At 41.6% G+C, this 13,088-nt stretch overlaps 2 protein-coding genes across 3 annotated transcripts; one reads left to right on the forward strand and one right to left on the reverse strand.

Moving 5' to 3' along the window:
• Window positions 1-1,584: 1,584 nt before the first annotated feature.
• LOC115682933 (uncharacterized) lies at window positions 1,585-4,734 on the forward strand. The gene is made up of 3 exons (XM_030607301.2): window positions 1,585-2,451; window positions 3,691-3,932; window positions 4,295-4,734. Exons 1-3 carry the CDS (start codon window positions 1,975-1,977, stop codon window positions 4,539-4,541), a joined length of 966 nt encoding a protein of 321 aa, XP_030463161.2. The 5' UTR covers window positions 1,585-1,974; the 3' UTR covers window positions 4,542-4,734.
• Window positions 4,735-4,815: 81 nt separating this feature from the next.
• Window positions 4,816-12,902, reverse strand: LOC115682871 (protein GAMETE EXPRESSED 2). Of its 2 annotated transcripts, none has more exons than XM_056312590.1 (17): window positions 12,620-12,902; window positions 12,127-12,462; window positions 11,226-11,564; window positions 10,693-11,019; window positions 10,111-10,317; window positions 9,921-10,006; window positions 9,694-9,835; window positions 9,173-9,481; window positions 8,668-8,792; window positions 8,091-8,308; window positions 7,769-7,987; window positions 7,318-7,547; window positions 6,642-6,880; window positions 6,243-6,399; window positions 5,873-6,036; window positions 5,517-5,611; window positions 4,816-5,172 (listed from the first exon to the last, which is right to left on the reverse strand). In XM_056312590.1, exons 1-17 carry the CDS (start codon window positions 12,708-12,710, stop codon window positions 5,034-5,036), a joined length of 3,423 nt encoding a protein of 1,140 aa, XP_056168565.1. In that variant the 5' UTR covers window positions 12,711-12,902; the 3' UTR covers window positions 4,816-5,033. The 2 variants fall into 2 exon arrangements, with proteins under 2 accessions (XP_056168565.1, XP_056168566.1); XM_056312591.1 differs by having other exon boundaries at window positions 9,921-9,997; window positions 12,620-12,901.
• Between the last annotated feature and the right edge of the window lie 186 nt (window positions 12,903-13,088).

The raw sequence follows: 13,088 nt of genomic DNA on the forward strand, positions 1-13,088 counted from the left end.
CTCTTGATGACTTTCTGGAGCGTTCGGCCAGACATAAATCAAACAGGTTGGCCCGAAACAAAAATTATATCAAATATGGTTAATAGGTAGGTATTTTCATGTTGGAATGTGAAAAGAAAGAGTCAAGGTTGGAGTGCGGCACTCTGAGTTTGGCTGCCTAGGATAAAGAGATCCTTTTAACTTTCCCGTCCGAGTTGTTTCAAGTAGTGAAAAAGCAGGCAACTTTTAGGTTTTAACCCTTGTATGTTTGATTAAGATTAGATTCCAAACCCTAAATATCAAAGCAAACAATTGGTCCCCAAACGGGCAAGCACACTCAACTAGACTGAAGTGATAATGATGGTTGTGTCAAAAACTATGTATTGGATTGGACAAGGGACTGAACTTTGTTCTGGACATCTATTATGGAAAAATTGAGGACCTAATTGGGCCTCATGTGCAAAACGGAGAAGAAATTGGAGAAAAGAAAGAAAAATTTCTCCTCTTTTGGTGGAAGAAAGGAAGGGATATTTTCTCCTTCTAGGGATAGGAAAGGGCACGTGGATTCCTTCCATTTGCCTCACGAAGCTAATCCCAATAAATGGAGCGTAAAACTTTTGCTTGGTCAGTAAAAGCAAGCAATTGAAAGTCTCCCCTTTGGCCCTTTGATTTTTATCGTTTTGCGTGATTAGACAATCACATCGAGATCAATACTCCGTACCATCTTCATTTCAATCGAGATAGCGTAGCACTCACGTCATATTGAGCTCATTGCACAGGCCTCACGAGATCAGGAAATGCTTGTCTGGATTCGGACCTATCGTATCAGGGTCCATTTTGGCCCGTCCACGTGCGGGATCGCGAATTAACGAAAGACGAAGGGCTTAAGCGGGACGGGGGATCACTGGGTCATGATGGATGGGGCCTCTCTAACATCTGCTGATCAAAAGGAAGTTGAGATCGAAATACAACTTTGCTTTGTGCTGATGCCTTGGCCTATTTGAGATTTCTTTGGTTTGATCTAGCCTCGAGCACTTAAGTAAAGTAAGACCTCCACTGCTAGAAAAAAGCAACCCAAAAAGGAAAAAGTCATGCGTGTTACACGTTCTTGTCGCTTTGTCTCCCATGTCCCCATCTCAGATAAGGCACTTTCCAATTGGTCATCCATCCAAATGATGAGCAATGCTAGATTTTCATAGTCTTTTACAACTTGTGATAACTTTACCCTAACTAATTTATGTTAAAATAGATTAATATCATGAAAAATCACAAATCGATACATCTGTGACAAGTAGAGAGTAAAATCCCAAACTAGTATGCCTATTAACTGTCACATATTATTGAACTCAGCAATTTGATGATAAAATTTAATTGAAACTAACGGAGGGTAAATTTATCATAAGTGTACCAGTTTGGAGTTTTCGGTAGTCAAAAAATTAATTTGGAATAAGTTTGTCACAAATATACCGATTTGGGGTTTTTCATGATATTAACCATTTTACTAAACGTTGCAACATAAGAAAAGTGTAGCACGACGATGGATCCGAAACACCCTGCAACTGAACCTCGATCTTCTCGCGCAGCTGATTGCTGGCGACTGCCAAGTGACCTCGACGGCAAGGACCCGGCGGTGGTGGCTCATGATTGCACGCGACGAGAGGTAGCATCCGCCTGGCAGAAGAGAGTGGGTTTACAGGTCGTTTTAGTGGTTTTTGCAGTGGTCCGAACGATAATGAAGCCACGATAGCTCTTCGAGCGCATAAGATGTTGTCACGAGGACAAAGGTCACGTGCACTCGGAATTTAACGTGATCCGGACGACCGAAGTGGGTCTTAGTCATTTTCCTTTCGACCTTCCTCCCAAAGATTCCTCTCCACCATCTCCTCCCTCTCGTTCCTTCTTCGTAACACTTCGGAAAAACACAGCTTAAAGCGCAAAAGCTTCCAAAGTTGAGGCTTCCGAGAGTGAGAGACAGAGAGAGGGATAGAGCTGGAGATGGAAGGCATAGAGCACAGCACCGTCGCCGTCAACGGCATCGCCATGCACGTGGCGATCAAGGGCCCGCCCGGCGGCCCCACCGTCCTCCTCCTCCACGGCTTCCCGGAGCTCTGGTACTCCTGGCGCCACCAGATGGCGGGCCTGGCCGCCCTCGGGTACCGGGCCGTGGCCCCGGATCTCCGCGGCTACGGCGACACCGACGCCCCCGCCTCGGCCTCGGCCTACACGGGCCTGAGCGTGGTGGGGGACCTGGTGGCCCTCCTGGACGCCGTGGCCAAGGGAGAGGAGAAGGTGTTCGTGGTGGGCCATGACTGGGGAGCGATCGTGGCGTGGCACTTGTGCCTGTTCCGGTCGGACCGGGTGAAGGCGCTGGTGAACCTCAGCGTCCCGTTCGCCCCGCGCAACCCTGCCAGGAAGCCCCTGGAGGGCCTCAGGGCCGCCTATGGCGAAGACTACTACATCTGCAGATTCCAGGTTCTTTTCCTACCAATTCAGTCTCTTCCGGGTGGTCTGCCCACATAATGCTAAGATTCATCCACGAAAATGGGCATATCACATGACGCGAGAGATTAAAAATCATGTAATATATTAGGAAAAATTCGATCTTGTCGTATCTTAGTATTATTCCCCTCGAAGTTGTGTGGTTTATGTGCACATGGTTGTTGGATTTTGATAGACGTTGAGCTGTGTTTTCTGGGAAGACGGTGAGAGGAGGTGGTCTTATGTCGTTTTTTGCTCGGTGATCGACATAATTTTGATGGTTTTCTTAGGATTTGGCTTCACAGTCTTTTGTTTTTCTGTTCTGCTGATTGATTCGGTCTGGTTTTCCTGGGAAATGCTGACCATACTTCAAATTATTTTGAGCTCGTTATCAATTTTTATTGTCACTAACCACCTATTTGCTGTGTGCTCCTTATCATTTATGTTGTCCTAATTACCAATCTACGATGTCCATATATGAAAAACTGATCTAAACAAGCAAATTCTAACATTTGATCTCCGAAATCGGACCACCACGCAAGATGAACCCACGAAGAGAAAGATGAAACTGAATCGAACGGAACTGATTTTAGATCAAAAGTTAGTCGAAATCGCTTTTCCTGCTACTGGAAAAACAAGAGGTATTTTGCCTCCATGGCGAAGCAGGTCTGTTCGCCCTTTCCTTAGGTAAGTGATGTCTCATTGTGGTCTCTTTGTTTAATGTGTCGTGACTTTCGCTGCATTTGTTTAATGTTTGGTGTTGGTTAAAGGTGCAGCCTATGTCTACTTTTCTAATATTTAAACTGATTATCATAATCTGGTTAATCAGTCTTAAGTACTTGTAATAACATAAATGGATCGTTCCTTGCTCAAAAGTCCAAGAATGACTCGTTTCTCCATCCGACGGAATCGCGTGCCACTCTGTGGAACAGCAAGGATTCTTGCATTATCACGCCATGTATCATCTTTACCTTTTCCTAACTACAATGATGGAGCCAATGATGTCATGTCATTGCAATTCATCTTGCAAAAAATTTCATCTTAGTTTTCTTTTCTGAATGATTTGAGTGACAAGATTTTACTTAATGTGACAGGACAATCAACGCCACATGAATTGATTAGAATTATTCGATAGCGCATTAAATATCATTTGATATCTATAAAAATCGCTATCTTGCGCGTGTAAATGATTAGCCTTGAGTTAAGCTGAGCTAGTTAAATGACACTGTATAGGATCCTGGAGAGATGGAAGCTGAGTTTGCTCAGATTGGTACAAGGAGAGTCCTTGAGGAATTCTTTAATTACCGAAACCCGGGCCCACTTTTCTTGCCGAAAGGGAAAGCGTTCAGGCACCCGACGGATGACCCGATCGTCTTGCCCTCATGGCTGACCGAGGAAGACGTTGACTATTATGCCTCCAAGTATGAGAAGACGGGGTTTACTGGTGGATTCAACTACTACAGAGCTTTGGATCTGTATGTTGCTTTACCCCATTACAACTCTTGCCTTGTGAATTAGAAGCATATGTTGCATGCTAGTGTCATTTTATTCTGGAAAATAAGTGCATCTTTCTTGGTTATGGTAATATTTTGTAGAAAATTGCCGAGTTCAGAAAATTGAATACAGATTACCAACTGATCTCATGAAGTCTCCTTATGAAATAGTCTGAAAGACCAAACAATTGAGTGCACTAATCAGTTATCACATCGACGCGGTGTCCTGAGTTAACCACGACACGAGAATTTCACCCAGAAGCTATGTCAATATCCAATGAAATTTCTCAAACTACCGTCCAGTAATGACATCTCATTTTAATTTCACTGCGATGACGTTGCAGGAACTGGGAGCTCACAGCACCGTGGACCGGGGTTCAGATCAGAGTACCGGCCAAGTTCATGGTCGGTGACTTGGACCTCACTTACAATGCTCCGGGCACTAAAGACTTCATACACAAAGGCGGGCTCAAGAAGTATGTGCCTTTTCTTGAGGATGTGGTGGTCGTGGAAGGAGTGGCTCACTTCATCCACGAGGAAAGACCTCAAGAAGTCATCCAACACATTCATGACTTCTTCCAAATGTTCTGAAGTTTTGGGGCTTGTCCTCTTCTCGATCGAGTGTTGGTATCGTCGAAACCTAGTAAAATGATGTGGGCATGAATAAGATGGTTCAGTAGCTTAGTCCCGGTCCCGAAATTTCTCAAACTATGTACATGAGACTCTGAAGCAGCTAGCTTTTATCTGCTAAAAAGATATTTTCACGTTTACTAGATACTCAGAATGGGTTTTTATTCCATCGATGAGCATATGCATCGGTATCTGTTCATTTTGAAGGTGGATTGAACTAGTACAAAGTGGAATCACTACGAAGGAAGCACATTGCATGCGTCTACGTGTATTAACCAAATCGAAAGACAGAAGAACTACTGTCCAGGTCCAAGCGCACGCGCTCTCTACTGGTTCGTAACTCATAAGAGACATGATGCAAGATGTAAACTCAAGAGCAGGAGTCGAATCAGTTTTGATCGCCTGTACATGATGTTGAACTCCAAAGACTGTCCAGTTGCAAGAATTTAAAGTTCAAACCGCATCTCTGTATCCTTTTTCAATTGAAAATGGAATATAGCTGCCCTGTGGAGTTCCACGAGAGTGGTCGCTTGCTGATCGTGAGTAGTGTGCATCTCTGGTGGATGCTTCACCATGGGAAATGCGGCGCGACCTGAATATTGACATAAACATTAAAACAAATCCCCTACTTGGTTCAGAAAAAAAAAAATCCGGAAGTCTCAGCACGGAGTATTTTCTTTTCCACCAAAATAAACAAGCATCAATACAATGCAGGCAAGAAGAGAAGATCATAATATCTGTCAGTAGTAAAAAAGATGAAATGAAGTATATTTTTATTGACAAAGCTAAAATATTCTTCCAGGATAAAGTAAAATTTTAGTTAAAGTGTCTCAATAGAAAGATGTTGCAGAAATTGTTTCTCTGTCAAGGAGAAACAATAACTAGACTGGCATAGTTATAATAGTACCAAGAATGTTTGAAAGTAGAACGGATTACAGCTGTCGAAAATAAGAAGGCTGGCCACTGAGAAACAAACAGCTCGACTGATGTCCGGAGAAGTGATTTGCATTTTCTGAAGAATGTGAACTTGGCTGAAAATGGCAGAAAAAGAAAGGGCATACACTTAAATAAGGTCGATGCAAGGAGAAGGACAATGGAGTGTAAAGGATGCAGAATCCTATTTCTGAAAACCAAACGAACAAAGTATACAAAGCCCAACATGCCAGCTCAAAAAAGCTAGTGACTTTCAACCTACGAAGCTAGGATTATGTTCAATTTTTGCTTCAGAATCTTCTCCAGTTACTAGATACTGCAATCAGAAAAATGTCTACGAGGACAAGTAAATCGCTTACATTTTGATTTTGGACTTCATGCACATCGGTTAGACTTGGATTCCTGAGTTCACTGGGTCTCCTCTCATTCACCAGAAGAATTGCGCATTTGCACGAGAAGTATAAGAGTGCAACACCGAGGTAGGACATCAGAACGAATTCAATGATGATAGCTGATCCAAGTGCTGCAGCCCACACAGCATTAAGACTATAGTTTTTTCCATATGTAAGTCACCTCAACTTCATTGTTGAGTCGACAATTTATTCATTAACAGTGACTAGTTTCCATTTCTTCTCAAAATATAAAAACTGCATCAGTAATCCCTACAGTCAAAGGGTCAATCAAGCGGATCTAACTAAGCAAACTAAGTTGTGATTTGTGGCTACTTACAGTGAGCAAGCAGCGGATTTATTGGATTTCTTCTGATCAGATTGACTGATGCTTCGGTGTACAGGGGCAATGATGACATTTCGGCACAATCTGGATAGCAACCATAGTTTCCTAAATCGTTTAGCGACAAGGTTAACACGGCACCATGTTCTCTACCCTGTAAAATTAAAGGCCACTTTGCTCTTAGGTTACTTTTTTAGTTAATATTGATCCTGCACGCAATATAAGCATAAAAAAAACAGATTGCAGCCACGGCATCTGGGTTTATCCTGGAAAATAATTTATTTTGGAGATAGGGAATGAGCATGAATACCATCACACAGGTTAAATGTGTATTCAAAAGAAATGTGTTGACATAGAACATATAAATTTGTCTTGGAAAAACAAAAAACTACTTACATGATAAACCAGTTGCTGCATTACATTGTTGCAATCCTCGACTCTTCCTCGGAACCTGATTCCAGCAGCTTTGACCTTAAAATGTTTCGAGATAGCTACATAAGTCTGAAGAGGTTGCCACTGATAAGAGATCCTCAGCTTCAGCTCAGTCGAGTTGATGAGCTCGGCCGGTAGGCTGGTCACCAAAAAGCCGTTACTTACTTCCACTGAAAATTCGACTAGGAAAAGAGATCCGCCACCTAAAATATAAACCGCAGACAAAGCATCGTGTCAACCATCTGCAACTTAAATTGGCATTCCCCAGATAGGATCCCAAGATGAAGAGACAAAAGGAAAGCCAAGATATCTGCACTTTATAACTTTGCCGTCATAGTTTATATTTGGTCATTCAGACAATTTATGTACTATTTGCACAATTAGCACCCCAAATTGGAGATCTACTAAATAATTCCATTATACAGATCTTAAGTTTCCTTATTGACTTAATTAAAACCCACTCGTTAGACTTTTTGATTATATTACAGAATTGCAGAAATAGGATTGCGAAGTTCCACAAATTGTCAAAGAACAGTTTTGAGTTTCAACCAAAAGCTATATGAAGATATTGATATCCCATTCTTATGGTCCGACTTGACCATAAATAAACAGATAAAAGAAGCAAGCTAAGGATCAAAACCTGGAAAGTGAAGAAGGTCCGGATCACCGGCAAAGAAGTCAAACTTGTCTCTTTTCCTATCAAAGATCAAAGCTTCATCATCATTGAACTTCAGTATGACAAATTCAGGTACTTTAAAGAATGGAGAATCATTAATAGGTTCAACGACCACTGGTATATCCAAGTCGTTTTTTCCGTTTGCATTTCTAGCCGAGGCCCGGATTGTATCCTCACCACTGAAGTTCTGATTTCTGCAAAAAGAGGGGGAAAAAATTCCCCATAAGTAACTAGATTCTCTGAGTACTCTTAACATTTGACATAGTCATCAAAATAACTAACAACACAACATTTATCTTGATGATGAAAATTTGAATAGGACACAAAATGTTGTGAAGTGAAAAGAACTTCATAAGCAAGTCAATATGCGATGCTGTTCTTTCACACAAAGCATCAAGTGGAATCTTTCGAGTACCCGAGATACTGGAATGACTCTAGAGCCGAATTCACTGCTTCAACACGTCCCTGTAAAATTAGTTCCTTTGCTTCTCCACTGTCTCTACTCACTGAAATCCCTCCCTGCCAGAATTCCATCAGCATGGGAGATAAAGAAACAGTCCCAAACCGTGCACTAAGACTGACAGATATGTTCTCTGTGAAGTCTGCATATGTTATCCTCAGACCAGAATAACCCCTGTAAAAACAACAGGTGTTTAGAGAACAAAGCGTCAGGGAAAATATCAGATCAAAGAGCCTCAAAGAAAGCTGATGAGAACGTTTAAGCTAAAAAATATTACCCGAATTTGGGGCAGGTCATATCTTCAGTGGCTTGCAGTTGAGTTGGAAAGGAGGCAAACTGGGGCGGAATTTTTAGGACTCCTATGCTTACATAAGCGGTTGCATTATTGCCATTAACATCAGATATTGTGTAAAGGAATGTGTCATTCCCGTAGTAATCTTTGTAAGGAGTGTATCTAAGAAGCTGTCCATACTGAAGTAGCGAACCATGACCTGGCTGACAAGTAAGACTTGTATCATAAAGGTATGATCTAAGAACCATTTTGGAAGGTCAAGTTTTCAACAAAATCTCTGCATCTACCTACAAATATCATGCTTTCATTGTCATATTGCAAAATGACAAGAGGACAAACGTAGAAATGGACTCAATATGGTGATTTTTGTTAGTATTCACAGCCCAAACGAACAGAAAAGGGAAATGGTTTGTTTTCATTTGCTTTGCCAATGGGATTGCAGGATCAAGACAAATTGAAATTTACAGTACAGACTTGGGTCACACACAACTGCCTAACTGGGCTACTAAGAACTAGAAGGAAGCAAGGGAGAAAAGAAAACATTACAGATAAGGTTCTCTACCTGAGAAAAGTAAATGATAGTAGCGTTGTTTCCTGCGAAGTAATCATTAGCTAAGACATCAATAGCAAAGGACTCGTCCTCCCATACAGACACTGCATCTTCATAAGCTTTTGGAAAATACTCACCTGGGAGACAATGAAACTGTTGATCATGAGTATTTCAAAACGAAACTTTATTAAGGTCCAAATGGTTTTTTGTGCTTGGGGTCTTATCATAGGCTTCAGAATTTTCTATGTTTGTTTTCATGACCATCTTTACAAGTAACAAAGTATTATTCCATATATGCATATAGGCTAAGAAACAGGGCATTCATAGATATTCACCCACTAGGCATATGGATCTCTCGTCAAAAAGACAACTACGCCCTTTGGTCTTGTGTGCAAACAATGCACAGACAAGTCCATGATTTTTTTTGGTCTAAATGCATGATTAAAGCAGTAATAAATCCACATTTCTCAAGTATAAAGCACAATTATCTCATTATTTCAGCATTTTTTTTCCTTACTGCCATACACATTGATCCTCAGGGGAGATGATGCAAAGCGGTTTCCATCAAGTGCTGCACTCATTTCATAAGTTCCAACATCTGGTGCAACGTAGTACACGGTATATGACCCATCGTTGTTGTCTGTAAAATCCCAACTTGAAGATCCCGAACTGTTTGTTGAAATAATCTCCAATTTCAACCTTGCATGTTGTGAGACTATAGGGTTGTAGAATGTATCCATCAGCCTCACTACGACTTCGTTATTAATCAGCTTCGGAACCTTGGCGTCATATTTCACAACTCCAGAAACTGACATGTTAACTTCACCTGTGAATAGTAGGTATCTCATTAAAAACAACTTTTAACACAGATGGATGAATAAACTAGAGAATTCAAATATGTCCATACAATTTGTGATAATATTTGGCTGGCAACCAGAAACAGAAAGATTCTATTAAGCAGCAAACAAAATGAAAAAGATTCACATTGATAATTCTAATTCTTTCTGAAAACTGGAGAACTTAAAATCTTGTATGTACCTGCTCTCACTTCCTTTTTTATTGGATGACCATTATTCAGCAATACATTTCCACAGTAGACATAAACATCGTAGATCCCACTCTTATCAGGTGCATAAACAACATTGAAAGCACTGGCACGCACATTCGAGCTCCCGCCAGACTGGTTCCAACAGCGAAAAATAATTCACAAACCCGTGAAAATAAAATGAAAATTAACTGACCAAACAAGCATAGCGACATCTTACATGGTTCGTGAGGTCAACAGAAGGCCCTGGAGCAGCTGCTATCTGGCTCATAACACCAAACCTTCGTACTCTACTCACTGCACTTCCTAGCACAATTGCATCTCATAAAAAGTGCACATGCACAAATAATCTTAAAAACTATCAAAGATAAACTGAGGAGATGGGTGCAGCTGATGCACAATGCGCATACCATTGATCAACTGCACAGGGTATATGTGTGGCCATAAAGTGTAAGAGTCGAATTCCCTTCCGATTTGCACTCGGACCATGTCGACTTCAACTGGAGATGGGTACTGGAAAAGGTCATTCAAGTAGACTGAAAATTCCTCAATCCCTCCCGCCATGGAACTGTTTAAACCAGAACCATTTACAACGCTTTTTGATGCATCACAATAACCTATTGAAGTTTTACACAAAAGAAGGCTTAGAAAGGGGACAGATTAATTGGAAGCATAATAAACAAGTGACGGCAGGCGATCCTTAATGAATTTCTTTATCTTGCAGAGATTATTTCATCATAAACTAGTGTCTCAAAGTTGGGCCACTCAATAGTCTCAAGGAGCCCTTGGATCTACTCGGTAGTATTAGTATGAAATCCTTTCAACACCTAAAAGAAGGGAGTGTATCCCCTCTAGTATGCATTTCCTAAGCATGAATAGACGTGTACTAAGTCACTAATATATGGCATAAGTTTTGTTAAGAAATGCCAGACAAAAGGCCCAGAAATAGCAAAATGAGCGACCATATCCAATGTAAAAAAAGCCACATGCACCTGTGAATACAGTAAAAGAATATGGCATGTTCGCTATGCTTTTGCCATGCTTTGCATCGAATATTCTGAGCCAGAAGTTGCCTACTTCTATGGCGCTGAAGGAAAATAACTGTATTCCCAGTGCCACTTCTTCGAAGTGCAAATCAGCTATAGGAATGGACATATTTGTGCCATTTTCAACCACATCAACATCAAATGCGTATAGTCCCGAAATGAGGTTTCCGCTCAGATCTAGCTGGTATATGGAGATTTCCACCTTTGAAAATATTTGCCAAGCAGTTGTGTTAGACTTCCATTTAGCTAGACAGCTGGAAACATCTAGAGGTCCTGGAATTCGACACAAACCAACCTAGCATCTCAGTGCGATCATAAATCATAAAGAAGAAACGAAGTGAAACAGTGATATGGTTAATGTGATCTCAGCTGTCTGTCCATTGCTCAGGTGATCATTCTCTATTGACAAATTCAGTTCAAATGCCAAAGATTTTGGCAACCCCACTATTGCTTTTGAAAGATGCAGAAAATTCACTGACCTGGATTCACTTGGAAGGGAAGTGGAGAGCCATTGAGATTTTGTCCTCGCCCTAGAACCTGTAACGACAAATTTCCGGCCATGGAAGCTGTGAACTCGATGGTGATATACCCAAATTCATTCCAACTCAAGGAACTGATGTTTGGTGTGCTTGCGACTGAATTATTTGCATAGAGTGAAGATATCGTGAAATTATACGAGTCCAGTGGCATGTCCGATGATGATATATTATTCCCAAACGCGTCCTTTGGAAGGACCAAAAGGGCTGCTTTTGTCCCTGCCACAAATTCATGCACAAGCCCAAGCCACGAGACAGGGAAGACAGATGCGTAGGCAGGACCTTCAATAGAACAGAGACAGATGCTTTTCAGATGTGGTGTCGATAAAAGTCATTACGTGGACAAGATAAAGCTTTTGAGAAAGGACAGCTATTGAACAGTTTATGAGACATGAAACATTAAGATCAAATTTAGTTTTCATGCAATCCAAAGTAGAGCAATGCATGGCAATGACACGTTGATGAACAACATATGCACGAGAAGAGGATCAGTTTCACAGGACCATCAACAGCTTATCTAAATTTCATGTTGTTAGATAATTCCTGTTTCTCTCATGGCCTCAAATCAATTACAGAATTGGATTTGACTGTGAAATTGTGCAATGATCATGAGGACTCACTGCGCACAAGCTGGTGACCAACAACTCAAAACAAACCAAGCAAGCTATGACTAATCTTCCTTTTTTTTTTTTTCTTTCCTCTCTTTTTTTTTTTCCTTAGCACTCTGAAATAATCTAAAATAAGTCTCGATCTTTTTCCTGCATAAGAATGCACACAGAGAGACATTACCACAGAGACACCGCAGAGAAAAACTAAAAGAACCATTTCTTAAGGAGAAAAAAACCTGGGACAACTTGGAAATGGAGAGATGAATCCATCACTTTGAAATTGTTCTCAGTGACGATCACATTGAACAAACCGGCCATGATGGGAGTGAAGACAATCCTCCAGTTGCTAGGATCACCCCCGAATTCCAAAAGTACCCCCGAGACGTAGGAACTATTCCCTGTCTTGCCATTCACGGTGAGACTGGGCCTGAAACCGCTCGCTTCAAGCGAGGTGGCGTTGTCTCTGCTCATGACACCGTCCAAAACCTTAACGTTGATGGTCGCCGCATCACCAGCTCGGAAGGTGTTGTTGTCGTTCGACCAACTAAATGCAAAACTGGGCAGTCCTCTTCCTGTTACAGGGAGAGAGAGAGAGAGAGAGAGAGAGAGAGAGAGAGAGAGAGAGTCAGTGAATGTCACGACATGTCCAACTTCCAATCATGAAGCAGGGAAAGCGAAAAGATGGGAAACTTTCATGGGGGTTGATACATTGCTGGGAGTAAGTGTGACCTTGGGGTTGAGACGAGAAGGCAGTGAGAAGAGAAGAGAGAGCCACGGCTGCCGCCATGAGTAAGGATGAGTACTTCGAGCGAAATGCCATGATTACCAGAGAGAGAGAGAGAGAGAGAGAGTTAGGAGTGGAAATGGGAGAGAAAAAGTTTCAGTTTTCTTCCTTTTCAATAGCAGCAGGGCCATCGGAGAAGAGGAAGTTTATTTTGATCGGGCGGATTGTATTTAGAGGCGACGAGACGGAGGGCGATCGTGGCCGTTGGATTTTCAGCGGTTAGCGACGGTTGAGCATCGCAAGAGGGAAGTGTGTAACATCTCTTTCCTTCTCTTTTTTCCTTACAGGGACACAGGTGTGAAATGGAGATAGCGAAATTGTACAAACTCCCCCGAACTCTATGGCTGTTAGTACACATTTTATCGTTGCACATTAACCCGAAACTTTTATTTTATCACGGTCCGTCGTCAACCC

This window comes from Syzygium oleosum, unplaced genomic scaffold (genome assembly GCF_021117445.2).
Source record: "Syzygium oleosum isolate NSW1041296 unplaced genomic scaffold, Sole_v2.1 Sole_v2.06, whole genome shotgun sequence".
In the NCBI taxonomy this organism is placed as follows: Eukaryota; Viridiplantae; Streptophyta; class Magnoliopsida; order Myrtales; family Myrtaceae; genus Syzygium; species Syzygium oleosum.

What these genes read in the sequence shown, in the direction of transcription:
- LOC115682871 (XM_056312590.1), bottom strand. Translation starts at nt 12,710, where the DNA reads ATGGCATTTCGCTCGAAGTACTCATCCTTACTCATGGCGGCAGCCGTG. An exon ending in CCCTGTGCAGTTGATCAATG is followed by an intron (nt 10,007 to 10,110) that starts GTATGCGCATTG and finishes CAATTGTGCTAG; the next exon opens with GAAGTGCAGTGAGTAGAGTA. An exon ending in AAAAAAGGAAGTGAGAGCAG is followed by an intron (nt 9,482 to 9,693) that starts GTACATACAAGA and finishes TACTATTCACAG; the next exon opens with GTGAAGTTAACATGTCAGTT.
- LOC115682933 (XM_030607301.2), top strand. Translation starts at nt 1,975, where the DNA reads ATGGAAGGCATAGAGCACAGCACCGTCGCCGTCAACGGCATCGCCATG. An exon ending in ACTACATCTGCAGATTCCAG is followed by an intron (nt 2,452 to 3,690) that starts GTTCTTTTCCTA and finishes GACACTGTATAG; the next exon opens with GATCCTGGAGAGATGGAAGC. An exon ending in TACTACAGAGCTTTGGATCT is followed by an intron (nt 3,933 to 4,294) that starts GTATGTTGCTTT and finishes ATGACGTTGCAG; the next exon opens with GAACTGGGAGCTCACAGCAC.